This window comes from Adiantum capillus-veneris, chromosome 6, assembly GCF_014529385.1.
Source record: "Adiantum capillus-veneris isolate H3 chromosome 6, ASM1452938v2, whole genome shotgun sequence".
Taxonomy (NCBI): Eukaryota; Viridiplantae; Streptophyta; class Polypodiopsida; order Polypodiales; family Pteridaceae; genus Adiantum; species Adiantum capillus-veneris.
This window is the reverse complement of record NC_140936.1, coordinates 117393142-117409103: the sequence shown is the minus strand read 5'-3', so window position 1 is coordinate 117409103 and position 15962 is coordinate 117393142. Positions and strand designations below refer to the sequence as shown.

The 15962-nt window shown below is 45.9% G+C and overlaps 1 protein-coding gene across 18 annotated transcripts in view; it reads left to right on the top strand.

The window, feature by feature from the left end:
• Window positions 1-15962, top strand: part of LOC147456139 (uncharacterized) — a 187461-nt gene that overhangs the window by 114428 nt on the left and 57071 nt on the right. For 17 of the 18 annotated variants that reach the window (XM_086514707.1, XM_086514701.1, XM_086514699.1 and 14 more), the window contains one exon: window positions 13700-13753. The exons of the other annotated variant lie outside the window; for it this stretch is intronic. In XM_086514707.1, coding sequence (XP_086370833.1) covers window positions 13700-13753 — 54 coding nt within the window. The remainder of the gene's footprint in view (window positions 1-13699; window positions 13754-15962) is intronic. 18 annotated transcript variants of the gene reach the window in all.

Genomic DNA, 15962 nt, shown 5'->3' with positions numbered 1-15962 from the left:
GAAGCGCTAGCAGAAGAGAGGGCTCACGTTTTTGGGGAAAACTCAATAAGTGAGTTTTGGGTTTTCCCACTTTTATTATAAGTGACCTTTAAAAAATGTGTCCAGGTTCATATTGAACTTGGACAAAGTATAAAAATGTACAAAAAGGAGTTATTTAGGCCTTTAACCCAACATCTAATCACAAACCCATCTCGTGTGAGGTGGAGAATATGCTCTCTATAGAAAGCCATCTTCGTGCGCAACTCCTGTGACGGCTCTATCCATGTCCTCCTGATATCCAGTTGGGTCAAGTCATGACGAATAAGTACAATAATCTCCACCCGTGTAAGAGACATTGAGGGTGCTTGGAGAGTAATGGAAAGGGGGCAGCCTGTCCATGGTGAAGCCATGCTTCTGGAACCATGATGTCATTTGTGCAGACCAACATGAAGTGTCCCCGTGAAGAGCTAACGGGTTGGAAGACTCAAGGACTAGTCTAGCGTATCTGCCTCTAGTGGTATCCCACAAGCTGTGCACAAAGGAGACTGATCTGGTAAGAGTCTCAATCTCCATAGGAGGGGTAGCTAGCTCTGGTCGAATGATAGCGTGGGGTACGAAGGTCTTAGCTCTGATCAGTCGAGAGATCATAGATACCAAGGGCCTCTCCATACGTCTCCAACCATCCTGGCCTACAAAAGGTCCCCATATCTGCACCCCATACAACATAGCTGAGGCTACTAAAGTATCAAAGAGCCATAACTTTGTCCGAGGTTCCTAGAACTGAACCTATGAACACACCTCTCCAAGACTCCCAAGGCCGCAAAAGCCCTATTCAGTCTAGTCTTTGCTTCTCTTTCTAAAGAAAACCTCGGCCCAGTGAAGACAACCCCAAGGTAAGTGTATGCATCTGTATACACTACAATCTCCTGACCATATTTGAAAGTTGGTGCTGATCACCTGATCCACTGTGGTGTGGTGTTTAACACCATAACCTTGGTTTTACCAAGGTTTACAGACAATCCACTATCCTCTGCAAAACTGTGTAATGCATCCATAGGTCGTTGCATACTTTTTGGTGAGTTAGAGATCAACACAATATCATTAGCATATAACAACAATGGGATGCACGTCCTTGCCAACTAGGCACCTCTATCACCCTTTCTGGCAATGTAATCAAACACGTCATCAACATACATACCAAACGTTCTGACTTACTGTCTTCAAGAGGAGTAGATCATGCCTTTGAAGTGGTGGCCAGTAGTCTAACCTTTTTTAAAGCAACCTTATTGGTTTAGTAAACCGAGGAGGACGAGATTCGGCGAAAGCTGAAAGATTATCTTGATAGGGGATTTGTTTGGCCAAGTAAATCTCCGTGGGGAGTGCCTGTGTTACTTTCTCGAAAAAAGGATAACACTACGTTTTTGAGTGGATTACAAGGGGTTGAATAAGCTCACTGTCAAGAATAAGCATCCGCTTGAGCGTATGGATGATCTCATAGATCGACTCCATGGAGCATTTTTCTTTACGAAGATAGACCTGTGATCGAGCTATCATTAGAGACGAATCAAACTGGAAGACGTTCCTAAAATGGGTTTGACCAATGCTCCTGCTATGTTTCAAAAAATGATGAATGAATTGTTGAGACCGTTTCTCGGCAACTTCGTTGTTGTATTTCTCAATGACATCTTGATTTACAGTTGAAGTTTTCCCAATTATCTTACGCATATATGTGCCGTTCTCGAAGTACTGAGAACTGAGAAGCTTTATGCCAAAGCCTCTAAGTGCGAATTCTTTAAGAAAGAGCTTCTTTATCTTGGTCATATTATTACTCACAACGGAGTTTGCTGAGAAGTTGGATAAAGTACGAAATTAGCCATTTTGAAGAATATATGCCGAGTAAAGTCTAGAATTGGATCTTTTGCAAGCTTATCAAGGATTACTCTAGAGTTGCTGCTCCGCTTACACAACTTCTTAAAGGAGGGGTGGAAGGACTGAAGACTTCAGGTCTCACCATAAAGGTAATCCCCGGGTTGTCTCGAATGAGCGTGTCGATGACACTAAAGCACTTGGTGACTACTGTGCCAATAATGCATATTGTGGGTCCTAGCAAGCCATTTGTAGTTGAAACGCATGCTAGTGATTATGTGATTGGTGCGGTGCTAAATCAGGATGGATGTCTTGTTGCATTTGAAAGTAAGAAACTTTCCGACGTTGAAATGCGTTATCCAATGTACGAAAAAGAGCTTTACGCTGTGGTCCACGCTTTGAGGAAGTGGCGGCATTATTTGTACGGCTCTACCTTTGTTGCATGGACATATCATCACTCTTTGCCCTATGTCTGTGATCAAGGTGACCTGAGAGACCGGAAGGCTTGATGGTTGAACTTATGCAACAATTTGACTTTGAGATTCACTACAGGAAAGGATCCAGCAATTCAGTTGCGGACGCACTCGCCGGATTACTAAGGTGAATTCTTTGTCTATTGTTGAAATCTTGACGGATTTCTCTCTCTCTCTCTCTCTCTTCCGAAGGGCTATGTCGTTTCGATAGCCACTTTGGCAAGATATGGAACAAGGTCGAAGTAGGGCGTGACTCGCATAGAGGCTTGGGTGATCCAGAGGCCCAAGTGAGTCGTGTTGGAGAGATGAGACAGAGACAATACTCCATTAGAGGTGGACTATCGTTTAGAAATAGAAAAGTTTGCGTGTTGGAAATTGATGAGGTTCAACAAAAGATTTCGTTTGAATGCCATGACGTTCCTAGTGCTAGGCACCCAGGTATCCAGAGAACTTTAGAGTTGGCCAAATGATATTTCTATTGGCCGAGGATGTGCTCTTACATAGAGAGCTATGTGAAGAGATGCACTCAATGTTAGGTCAACAAGTCAGAGCCCCTTACGAAAGCTGGCCTGCTACATCCATTGGAAATGCTTGATGCCAAGTAGTATTTCTATGGATTTTGTTGTTGGTTTGCCAAATACTAGTCATGGCAATGATGCCGTTTGGCTTGTGGTTGATCGACTCACAAAAATGGTAAGATTTATACCAACAAAGTCGATTGTAAAAGCCATGAGTTGGCGGTTTTATTTGTTGATCAGCTTTATAAGCTATATAGTTTGCCAGAGCAATGATTGGGATACATGGGCGATTTTGGCGAGATTTGTTTGCTCATCTTAGGACGAAGTGAGTATGTTGTCCTCTGATCATCCTGAGTCCGACAAACAAATTAAATGATGAATCAGGCATTAGAAGACATGTTGAGGGCTTATGTCTCTCATGGGCAGTTTGATTGGGAATGGTACCTTCCACAATTAGAGTTTGCCTATAATAGTAGCAAGCATCTTGCCATTGGATTTAGCCCATTCATGCTGATGTATGGATTTGAGCCTAAATTCCTTATTGTTATTGGCTTAGAGAAAGTCAAGATCGCGAAGCTTTGTATGATATGCAAGAGATATGCTTGAATTGGCTAAGGATAATATAAGGACAGCTCTTGATCGAGTTACTACTTATGCTAATCAAAGGAGATCTCCCAGGACTATAGATGTGGGACAATGGGTCTATCTGAAGATACCCAAGGATTCCAACACCATGCGAACTGGAAAGCATATAAGCTTTCAGCTAGATTTTGTGGTCCATCGTTGATCACAAAGAAAATTGGCAAAATTGCCTATAAATTGACTCTTCCTTCGGATGTTAGTTACATCTAGTGTTTCATGTCAGCCGCCTTAAAGAAGAATTAGGTGAAACTGACATTGTTGTGCCTATCGAGGAAAATGTATGGGATATCCAAATTGAATTATTCCTCGAGAGCCAGAGGCTGTTTTAGATCACCGTACGCTTCATTCGTGCTGGAGTGCTTATGATGAGTACTTAATTATATGGAAGGGTGAGTTTGAAAAGTTTGCTTCTTTGGGAATTAGTTAAAGCTTTGAAAGCTCAATATCCCCACTACATTAATGAGGACATCAATGGTTCTTAAGGGGGGGAGTATGTTATGTCCCGCCTACAAGAGAGTGGATCGAGTCTATGACACCGTCGAGATGGGTGTCCAATGTCCGAGCAGACATAGTGTGAACTTGGCTAGTGTGGCCAATCAATTTTATAAAAGGAGGCCAAGGCCTCATTAGTAATCATTGACCCCCCACTGGCAGAGTGCCAATGATTAGCCCGTGAGGCTAGGAGTGCGCGAGGTCACCTCAAGGAGGTGAGGCCGGGTGGTATGGGACGCTTGGTCTTATAGGCGCACTCTTACGTCCTTGTATGGTGGCTATGGTCGGGTGGTTCGTTCGACGTGTGCCCATAGGCGGTTTATGTAACTGGGAGATCCTCTCGTGTGTTGCGTTTCAAGGCACCGTGCTCTCTTGGGGTGGAACTCCCTGTCTTGTGTGTCATGCACTCTCTCTCATTTCAGTTGTTTGAAGAGTTTAAAGATGTCTTGTTTGTTGGCACGTGGTGCCCTCCCGTTACGGTGGTATCAGAGCTCTAGTCGTGTGCTTTTTTGAAAGCATACCGGTTCTACATTGAATAGCCAAAGGACCGGCTTGTTTGACTGTGGTTTTAATAATGGTTTCAATGATTAGTGATTTTCTCCCGAAAGGAGTATCGAAGAAATTATTGTTTAAGACTGCTTGCATATACTCATGGCCTGGGCCCTTGTGGTTATTTGCTGGGGGACTTTTGAATGTTTGAAAAGTGTTATTTTTTTCTCATGGCCTGGACCTTTGTGGTTATTTACAGAGGGAGTATTGTTCTTGTTACTCATGCCCCGGACCTTTGTGGTTATTTACAGAGGGAGTATTGTTCTTGTTACTCATGCCCCGGACCTGGATGGTTATTTACGGGGGGAGCATTAAGAAGTTTGAGTAGTGGTTACTCTCAGCACCTCCAAGCGACGCAGGCTGCTGTCTGGGGAGCGTTTGGTTGTAAAAGGCCTCTATATCTCATGGCCCAAACCTTTTTAGGTTATTTGCGGGAGGAGTGATGAGGGAGTTGTTGAACAACTTATGGCCCGGAAGATGGTTATTTGCAAAGGGAGTGTTAATCGACGAATCTATGTTTCTATGTCTTGTAACATGCATATGTGAGCATTTGTGTTGCATTGTGATGTGCCAACCACCGAATATTCCTAATTGGGCGAGATTGCTTGGGTATGTAATTATTAGTACATCGAGACACCCATCACAGATCAATGCGGTCTGGGTGTGATGCTAATTTTACTACGCCGAAATATCAAGAGCTTCGATTTGGAATGAGAAAACTGATCATCCCTTCGAATGACCCTTGGATGTGTTTGTGCTAGCTTGAGTTGTTTTGCAGATATATGAATTGTGGAGGATTATTCTCCTTTCAAGAAGGGGGGTTGTCACAAACTACTGACGTGTCAAGCCAGTGAAGACCTGAGCCGACTTGGAGATCTCGGCCGAGGGGCCTAAATCCTAAGGAGAAGCATCAAAGGAAGAAGAAGTCTTACCAACTTATAGATCTTCGCCGACTGGGGTAATTTCTACAAAGAAATTCCTACCAACTCTTAAGACCCCGTCTGATGGGGCCGAAGTGCCTAGGGGCCATAAATAAAGGACCAATATACACACACACAGAAATCTTGCCTAAAAACATGATGACATGGCAATTGTATGGATGCCCACGATTTGTGTTGATGATGTGGTAGGTTATACGGACTTCTTTGAATTGTGTTGGTAGCTGATGATGTGGCAAAACGTACAGACATCCCTATTGGCCCTAGCTTTTCTAGGATCAGATGCTTTTAGGCTTGAAGCTTTTTATGTAAATTGCTTTTCAAGACAAGGGCCCTTAAATATGTGGCAAGGGCTCTCTATCTGGCAGGCTTCTGCGTGAAGGTGCAGATACGTGCCGCTGCCGTTGTACTGAGTTCAAGTAATGTAAAGAAATACCGAAAGGGGCGTCAAGGTTTGAGGCAGTGCTCTCTTGGGGTGGAACTCCACCGCTCCCCGTCTTGTGTGTCATGCACTCTCTCGCAATTCAGTTGTTTGAAGTGTTTAAAGCTGTCTTGTTTGTACTTTTTCGTTGGCACATGGTGCCCTCCAATCACATAAGCTTTGATGGTCTTTCTTACTGGAATGAAATGAGCTTGTTTACTGAATCTGTATATGATAGTCTAGTTTGCATCATTTCCATTTGGAGTTTGTGGCAAATCCATGGTAATACTTTGCGAGGGTACCTGAGGTACCGGTAGAGGCTGAAGTAAGCTAGGAGTTTTATAGCGATCATACTTAGCTTTTTGGCATGGTACACATTCTCTGACGTATTTGTCTATGTCAGCTCATGGTGTTGGCCAATAAAAGTATCTTTCTAAGGCTTGTTTTGTGGACATGATACCTCTATGTCCTGCGTAAGGAGAAGATGTGCTTCATCCTTCACCTTTGTTCTAAGTGGTCGTGCCACATAGAGTCTGGTGAAACTAAAGATAACCATCCTTAGTGTAGGGAAAAATTTCAGTACCAGTTTGTAGCTGTTGCTAGATTTCACCGAAGTCGGAGTCAAGATACATCTCGGGTAGAGATTCCAACTCCTGATGATGTATGCTCATTATAGCATTTACTTGGGCCATCGAGAAAGAGCATCAACAACTACATTCTTGCTTCCAGAGTGTGTAGTAATTGGAAGTGAAACATGGAGAGGAAATTGGCCCATCGCATTTGTTTCTCAAAGAACTTACGTTGGGAGAGAAAGTACTGAAGGCTTTGATGATCCGTCTTCATTAGAAAATTTGCTCCCAAAAGGTAGTGCTTCCAAATTGAGAGAGTATGAATAACTACCATGAGTTCCTTCTCATAGATGGAAGCTTGAAGCTCCGCATCACGAAGTCGTCTACTTTCATAAGACATTGCGTGGCCTTCTTGATTAAGAACTGAGCCAATGCAAGCGCCTGAAGCATCACAATGTAACACCGTCATCAACATGACACTTGAAGAGGAACAACAGAGATGCATACGTGTTTTGCATGTAAGGATAACCATCCTCAAAGACCGGGACCAAATCGACAAGGAAGTGAAGGAGCTCATGGAGTTGATGGGGATAGATAATGGGACACCTTCTAGGGGGACTAACCATGAGACGGTTTTCTATGATACCTCAAAGGAGATGTTGAGAGAGTTCGACACTGGGGATATGGGGCTGGATAGATGCTCACAGAATGTGGAGGTTACGGAGTATGGGAGATACTTGACGGATATGGGTAGTGCACATGGGGTGGCCATACTTAATGGCCTTCAGAGGATTCCGCTAGCAGCTAGTTTTACTTGTTTTCCACATAGACATGGGGCTAGCACAATGGATTATATTATGGCTCAGCCGAGTTTTGTCTCTTGTATCGAGGGCTTCACAATTGAGCTTCGGCTCATCTGTGTAGCAGTGGATCATGCCCTTTTGACAATGACCATCTCCTTCTGTGTTTAGGGCAACACACATACCATGGGCAACAACACCAACTCAATATACATTCACATCGGGGATTGACTCTGTATACATAGATGGGATCTATAGACGCCTATACACACAGGAGCCAAGGCAACCTCTAGAGGAGCTCACTTATATATTGGCAGAGACATTGCAAGATGCGGCATCAAAGGCATACCCACACATTGAGACTGGGTAGAGACGACGTTTAGGGACCATACCCTAGAACAATTGGTATGATGAGGAGTGTAGAGAGACTAGAGCCCGGCTTCAGAGGGAGGTACTTCTGAGAGTCATCACTCACAGGCAGTCACAGATTGCTTCTTGGCGCTTAGTGGGATGGAAGAAGTAGGTGTTTCTAGCTCGACTAGAGCAGGATTTATACCAGTTATTTTTGAGCCAGGCTTCAGGCGAGGCATGGTGACTCTTTCATGGACACTCTCCCCCTCCAACCATGACTTCTACGGAAGTCTGGGGTGAGTATGCATCATCCCTTTACACAAATTCGAGGGCAGCTACCTCTTTCGGAACCCTCGAGAGACATGCCTATACACACATGCTTTCTTTACTACCGAGATGGTAAAGAAGGCCATTGACAGGATGAGGACCAGGAGAGCATATGATCATGATGGCCCAGTAGCAGAGCATTTTACACATGTCAGAGATATGCTTGTAGAGCTTCTAGAAGCGATGTTCAACCGTGCCATGTGTGAGGGCCTACCTGATACTTGGAGTTTGTCTACCATTGTACCTATCTTCAGTCAGGGGACCCTATGGAGCTTGGGAATTACCGCACTATTATGATTGCACACATTGGCACGATTGTACCCATCCATCCTTGAGCAGCAGTTGAGTAGATGGGTAGAGCAAGAGGGTGTATGGGCAGCATGACAGGCAAGTTTCAGGAGGGGTTTCTCTACTCTTGATCGCATTCTAATTTCTGACACTCAGAGCCATTATTGAGGAGGGGAGACCACATGGGAGATGGCTCTATTGTAGCTTTGTGGATTTCCACAAAGCTTTCGATATAGTGCCTGGTGCTAGACTGATGCGCAGACTGTAGGAGATGGAGGTACACACATAGTTGATTTGGGGGATCATGGCTCTATATAGGTCAGTACTGGGGCATGTATGCACTTCAGATCTGATTTGGTTCAATCCACTATCGTGGTGAAGCAGGTTGCCCGCTATCAATGAGGTTTCTAACTACATTGAGAGGGATGGTGATACAAGACCACAATTGGCAGGGACATGGATCTCACTGTTGTTGTATGCTGATAATATTGTGTTGATTTCTAACTCTCTGAAGGGGATGTAGCGTCACTTAGATGCTTTACATACATTTGCCTATGATAGTGGATTGTCCCTTGGCAAGACCAAGGTTATGGTGTTTAGCACCACACGGGACATGGATCCCACTGTTGTTGTATGCTGATAATATTGTGTTGATTTCTAACTCTCTGAAGGGGATGTAGCGTCACTTAGATGCTTTACATACATTTGCCTATGATAGTGGATTGTCCCTTGGCAAGACCAAGGTTATGGTGTTTAGCACCACACGGGACATGGATCCCACTGTTGTTGTATGCTGATAATATTGTGTTTGATTTCTAACTCTCTGAAGGGGATGTAGCGTCACTTAGATGCTTTACATACATTTGCCTATGATAGTGGATTGTCCCTTGGCAAGACCAAGGTTATGGTGTTTAACACCACACCGCAGCGGGTCAGGAGGCAGCACCCACATTTATGTATGGTTAGGAGACAATAAAGTATACAGATGCATACACCTATCTTTGGGTAGTCTTCATTGGAGCGGTGTTTTCATTAAGGAGAGCAGCAGAGACTAGACTGACCCGAGCTTATGCAGCCTTGGGAGGATGTGTTCGCAGGTTCAGTTTTAGGAACCTCAAACAAAGGTCTGGCTTTTTGACACTCTAGTGGCTTCAACTATGCTTTACGGAGTTTAGATACGGGGACCCTCAATGGACCACCATGGCAAATCTGGTAGCACTGATGGATGGAGATATGTGGAGAGGCCTTTAGAAGATTCGGGCTAAGGCTTCAGTGCCACATGAGATTATTCGAGCTGAGCTGGCTGCCACTCCCCTCATCCTCGAGGTACTTACTAGATCAGTCTCCTTTATGCACAGATTATGGAACCTCCCTAGAGACATATATTCTCGGCTAGCCCTTGAGTATGGCTTTCTATAGAGAGCATCTGCTCCAACTCACGGAGGACGGCTTTGTGACTAGGACCGGATACATGGATACACGCTTATCTCATGGGATACGGTGTGCTATTGGCCAAATACGCACATCCTCGCATCAGTTTTGGATCGAGATTGGCAGATTTCGAGGAGTACCAGCAGAGGCCAGGATATGTCACTTATGCCATATAGAGCCAAAGACAGAGCTGCACTACATATGTCATTGCCCGATGTATTATGAGATACATAGCCACTTTCATTGCATGTTTAGAGAGAGTTTTGGACCACTTTCTAGAGTCATGAGATACCAGTACGAGAGATGTCTAGGATTGTTTTTACTCGATCTGCGCAGATATAGAGCGAGCTTATTGAGGACATCAGGGAAGAGCCAATCTCAGAGGCAGATGACAGATTTCTTTACACCAGCCATTGGGTAGCCAGAGAAGCATTCGTCATAGCAAAGTTCAGATCTCACCCACGCCAGAGGTACGTTGATTGATTGAGCGACTGAGCTAGGGAGATCCAGGCGCCCATGAGGGGTTTCATAGCATCGACGGACGTTGCAACAGAGGATCCAGATCACTTTAGCTCGACCTGCGAGTTACCCAGTCAGAGTATGGACCATGGAGGGTATTAATGAGATTCGCCAGCGACCGATGAGGGATCTCCTTTGACTTTGATCCACTTACCTCTGTTGATTTGTATCACTCATTGTATCAGCTCTCACCCCTCCCTACACAACCCCAATTAGTTTAGTTGCTTAGCTCGTAGTAACCCCCTTTTAGTTCTTTTGTACTCTTTTTTGTACTCAGACATTGTATCAGATTCACCACTTGTAACTTTTTGGTCTCATAGGTCACTTTGGCCTTTTGAAGTTAATATATCATTTTCAAAAACGAGCTTACTTGGCCCAGATGGAGCGAGACTTGTATCAGCTGTTCTTGAATAGAGATTCCGGAAAGGCATGGCTATTCTTTCATGAGCATTCCCCTCCCCCAGTGATTACTTCTCTTGATGTGTGGGGCCAGTATACGACATCGTTATATATGGTTCCTCGACAGGACCCCTTTCAGATCCTACATAGCCATGCCCACCTACCAACACACCTTCTTTACCACTGAGATGGTAAAGAGAGCCATTGACAAGATGAGGACCAGCAAGGCATATGATCATGATGGTCTAGTAGTAGAGCACTTTATACATGCTAGAGATATGCTGATACAGGTTCTTGCAATGTTGTGCAGTCGTGCCATGTGTGAGGGGTTACTTGAGACTTGGAGGTTGTCTACTATTGTGCCTATCTTCAAGGCGGGTGATCCTACAGAGCATAGGAATTACCGCACTATTATGGTTGGGCACACATTAACACGGTTGTATGCATCCATTCTTGAGCAGCAGTTGAGTAATTGGGCAGAGGGTGAGGGTGTACGGGAAGGGATAGGCAGGTTTCAGGAGGGGTTTCTCCACTCTTGATCATATTTTGACACTCAGAGCCATCATTGGGGAGGTAGGTCACATGGGAGACGGATTTATTGTAGCTTTGTGGATTTCCGCAAAGCATTTGACATGGTACCGAGAGCTCGATTGATGCGCAAACTGCAGGAGATGGGTGTGCCCACTTTGTTGATTTGGGGGATTGTGGCTCTATACAGATCAATGATGGGACATGTACGCACCCCGGTGGGGATATGCGATGTATTTCACCTTACCATTGGGGAAAGAGTTGCCCATTTTCTCCTACTGTATTTGGTATGTATGTTGATGAGGTGTCTGATTACATTGATGGAGAGGGTGATAGAGGTGCCCAGCTGACAGGGACGTGGATCCCATTGTTGTTATATGCTGATGATATTGTGTTGATCTCTGACTCACCTGAGTGTATGCAGCGACAGTTGGATGCATTACACGGTTTTGCAGAGGATAGTGGGTTGTCTGTAAACCTTGGTAAAACCAAGGTTATGGTGTTTAACACCATACCACAGTGGATCAGGAGATCAACACCAACTTTCACATATGGCCAGGAGATTGTAGAGTATACAGATGCATACACCTACCTTGGGGTTGTCTTCACTGGGCCGAGGTTTTCTTTGGGGAGAGCAGCAGAGACTGGACTGACTAGAGCTTATGTGGCATTGGGAGGCTTGGAGAGGATGTGTTCGTAGGTTCAGTTCTAGGAACCCCGGACAAAGTTATGGCTCTTTGATACTTGGGAACCATCTGTAGGCCAGGATGGTTGGAGATGTATGAAGAGGCCGTTGGTATCTATGATCTCTCGATTGATTAGAGCCAAGGTCTCCGTACCCCACGCTATCATTCGAGCGGAGCTAGCTGCCCCTCCTATGGAGATTGAGGCGCTTACCAGATCAGTCTCCTTTGTACACAGCTTGTGGGATACTACTAGAGACAAACATGCTAGACTGGCCCTTGAGTCTTCCAGAGAGTTAGCTCTTTAGAGGGACACTTCATGCTGGTATGCACAGATGACATCATGGTTTCAGACGCATGGCTTCACCATGGACATGCTGCCCCCTTTCCAGTACTCTCTTCAAGCACCCTCGATGTCTCTTACACGGGTGGAGATTACTAGACTTATTGGTCAGGACCTGATCCAGCTGGATACCAGGAGGACATGGATAGAGCCGCCAGAGAAGTTGGGCACGAAGATGGCTTTCTATAGAGAGCATCTTCTCCACCTCACAGGAGATGGGTTTGTGATTAGACCCAGCTACATAGACACACACATGTCTCATGGTTTGGGGTGTGCCATTGGTCAAATATGCACATCCTCACATCAGCTGGAGATTGAGACTGGTTGATTCAGAGGGATACCAGTAAACAACAGGATATGCCGCTTATGCTAGCTACAACGAGAGACAGAGCTACATTACATATGTCATTGCACAGTGTACTATGAGATACGGGGCCATTTCAACTGCTTATTCAGAGAGGGTTTCGGTCGTTTCTCTAGGGTCATGACTTATGAGGATCAGAGATGTCTTGGGCTATATCTACTTGAGCTACACAGATATAAACAATTTACTGGGGAGAGCCAAAGAGAGACAGTCCTAGAGACAGATTACATATTTCTTTTCACTAGATATGGGACAGCGAGATGAGCAACCATCACTGTAGAGCTCGGCCCACACTCATTCGACCACTACCGGCACTCTCATCGACGGAGCACTAGAGCTACGGAGATCCAGACGGCCACAATTGAGGAAAGGGGCTACACAGCATCGACGGAGATTACAGCAGAGGATTCAAGCTATACTCTCGACATCCAGAGTGCAGATGAGGATGGATTCTAGGAGTAGTAGTATCTTTGTTCTAGTTCTTTCTTTTGTACCCAGACATGGTATTAGATTCACTATTTTGTAATAGATTGGTCTTATAGGTCACTTTGGCCCTTTGAAGACGTTAATATAACATTTCATTTCTCACACCACACACACACATTGGGTCCGCAGCATGTTCAAATGTTGATGATAAGCTAGCGTTGCTGACTGCATGAGTACATCCCAAGCATTCAATCGAGCTTCCGAGTGTCAAAGAACCAGGTGCGATGCGTCCGCCACCTGTTGCTGGATCATGTTCTCAGAGAGCAATGTATGCAACAAGGATAGGGCAGCGTGAGCAATACATAAAGGGCTGCATGTGGGGGAGGATTGAGAAGAGTGGAGCAGGCAGGTGAGGATGGAGGAGGGGGAGCATGTAACCTGCAAGGGAGGGAGGAAGGCGAGGGTTTGAGGGTTAGGGTTTCAAGCAGGCAGCCGAGGATGAAGCTAGCTGAGTAGGAAGGGGGGAGCGTGACGTAGTTTCGAGCAGGAAGGGGAGGAGTGGGGAATCTTCGAAGTATTGAACTTTTCTTAAAAATTGACCCAGTAGTAGGAGCTAGGAGAGGTACATGTTCAGTTCTTTTATATGTTATGGGCTACAAATAATTGAAGCACAAAAATACATACACTCCCACACAAACAAAATACGGCTATAAAAATCATGTTTTAAATTATCATGCACAAGAACTTATGCATCAAGGCACATACTTGAATTGATAATTACATTGTCTTGCAGCCAATCACGTTTGCAGACTTTTTTGTGGCAGACATTCTGACGTCTATGGCGAAAGTAAGGTTTTTTGTTCCGCTCTCTTTTTCTGAACATGGCCTGTAATCCTTTTTATGATGTTGTTTTTGTGGTGAAGAGCAGTGAAATGCAGCTTAACACATTTGAAATTGGATGTTTCATGGGCCTTCCTATAATCCTTGTTATTATCTTAAGGAGATTCTGTTATGTGTTCAATAGAAGCTCTTTTTAGAATGCTTGAGGGTTCAAGAAATGACATTTTTTTTTTTTTTCCCTAGAAAAAGATCGTTCTATTAGTTAATGAAAGCTGCCCGTAGGGCTACAACCACCTCTGCAAGAGAGGGCTACAACAAACATGAAGGGGAGACTCTCCCAATGAAAGAACAACATATATACAATGAGGCTAAATCAAGGGATGGGAGGAGGGAAGAGCCACACAGGTGGTCGGTAGTGCCATCTGAGCACACCCTGGACAATGGTGTAGAAAGGCCCAGGGCGCCAGAGTCGAAGGAAATCCTCGCGACATGCAGTCTGAGCTGCCTTGTAGTCCCTCAAGCTGTCCTCTGAGAGTATGGATCAGCTCTAGCCAAAAGTCACGAACAGTCTCTCTGCTGGCAGCACAAAGCGGGCCTCAAAAATGCGGAAACAGCGGGCCCGCCAGATGAACCAAAGTGTCAGGCCACTGATGAGCTCCCAACACTCCTCTCTCACTGCACCACTCCTGTGAAGTAAGCTCTGTAGTAGGCTGGAGTGTAGGTCGCCCCCCCTGTATCACTATCATCCTACTGGTGGAAGATAGCTCAAACTGAAGTGCCGGGCCCGTGAGAGTGGAGCAAGCCGTTGCCCCCCAAGTGTACTGTCTAGCTGTGGAGAGAGTAGGCATCAGCCGAAGAACTCGTAACCACACCTGCTCGGCCGAGGGACAGTCCCAAAGACAATGACGCTGACTCTCTACCAACTGGTCACAGGCTGCACATGTGGCCGAGAGACCTCTATGCACAAGCCAGCTCCCTACTGCTGTAGCGCTGTGTGCAACCAGCCACTGAAACAAAGTGACGCGCCTCGACTGTCTGGAGTCCCACAGCCTTTGCCAAAAGGCTGCCAAGAACTCGACTGTGAGGCCTTCCTTGTGCCATTGACGTGCTGCAGCGGGGTGGGCCTCTCTCTGTGCTGCAAGTATATGACGTCCAAGCCGAACAGTGTATTGAAAGAAGGGGACTCCTTGGTGGTCTGCAGAAGAGAAGGGATTCCTCCATAGCCACTCACCAGGATCCCACTGTACTCGTGCCAGTGGACAACACTCCCAAGCCCATAGCCTCCAGTGTCCAGTCTCAAGAGCTCATGGGTCAGGGTCTATGACGCAAGTCCTGCCACAGATGCCCACAACTCGGATCCTCTGGAAACAACACTCTGCTACCTGCGGGGCCTCTACTGCAACTCGTTGTAATCGTCCCCCACCTTGAAGCTCGAACAACAGGGCTGGGACAGTCTCTGAGCAGGCCCTGACTGAAATGAGAACCTCCAGTCGTGTGAAGGCTCCCATCCACCGGGGTGCTACTTGCTCGAGAGGCGTGAGCCACTCAGCTGGAACTGACTGTGAGATGTCCTGACACATGCTTTGCACCCCTCTCATGCCCTGCAGGTGGAAACCATGCACCTCCTCTGACAAACCTGTGAACTCTAGCCAGTCACCTAGAGAGCGCGTTGGACCTGCTGCCATGGGACCCCAGGAAACATGAGGCCGACTACCAACCAAGTGGCCTCTCTGAGTGCTAACCATGGGGTTCGAGACGAGGGGTTGTCGTACGCTCTCCTCTGTGCACATCGGCTGTCGTTGCTCCAGGCCAAGCCATAAGAGCTCCATAGAATGAAGCAAACTCACAGCGAAGCGGTCCTCCAGTCTCTTGCTCAAACCAACTCGGCGCATCTCTGTAAAGATCCATCTGGTTGAAGGTTGGCAAGGGCCTCCTGACTGAGGCACCCTGGCACGAAGCCTTTGCAACAAGAACTCCTTCCAGGGCTCCTCACCTGGAAGAAGTCCTCTGACTATGAACTTCCCAAGAAGGGTTCTGCTCTGCTGTGCTGGATCAATGATCCCAAGCCCTCCCTGAGAACAAGGAAGCGTGATGACCGACGAAGCCACCTTGGCTCGGGCCATCTGAGTGTCATGTCCTGACCAAAGGAAGTTCCTGATCAGCCTCTCTACCTGGCTGATACAAGAACTCGAGAAGATCTAGCAGGAAGTGATGTA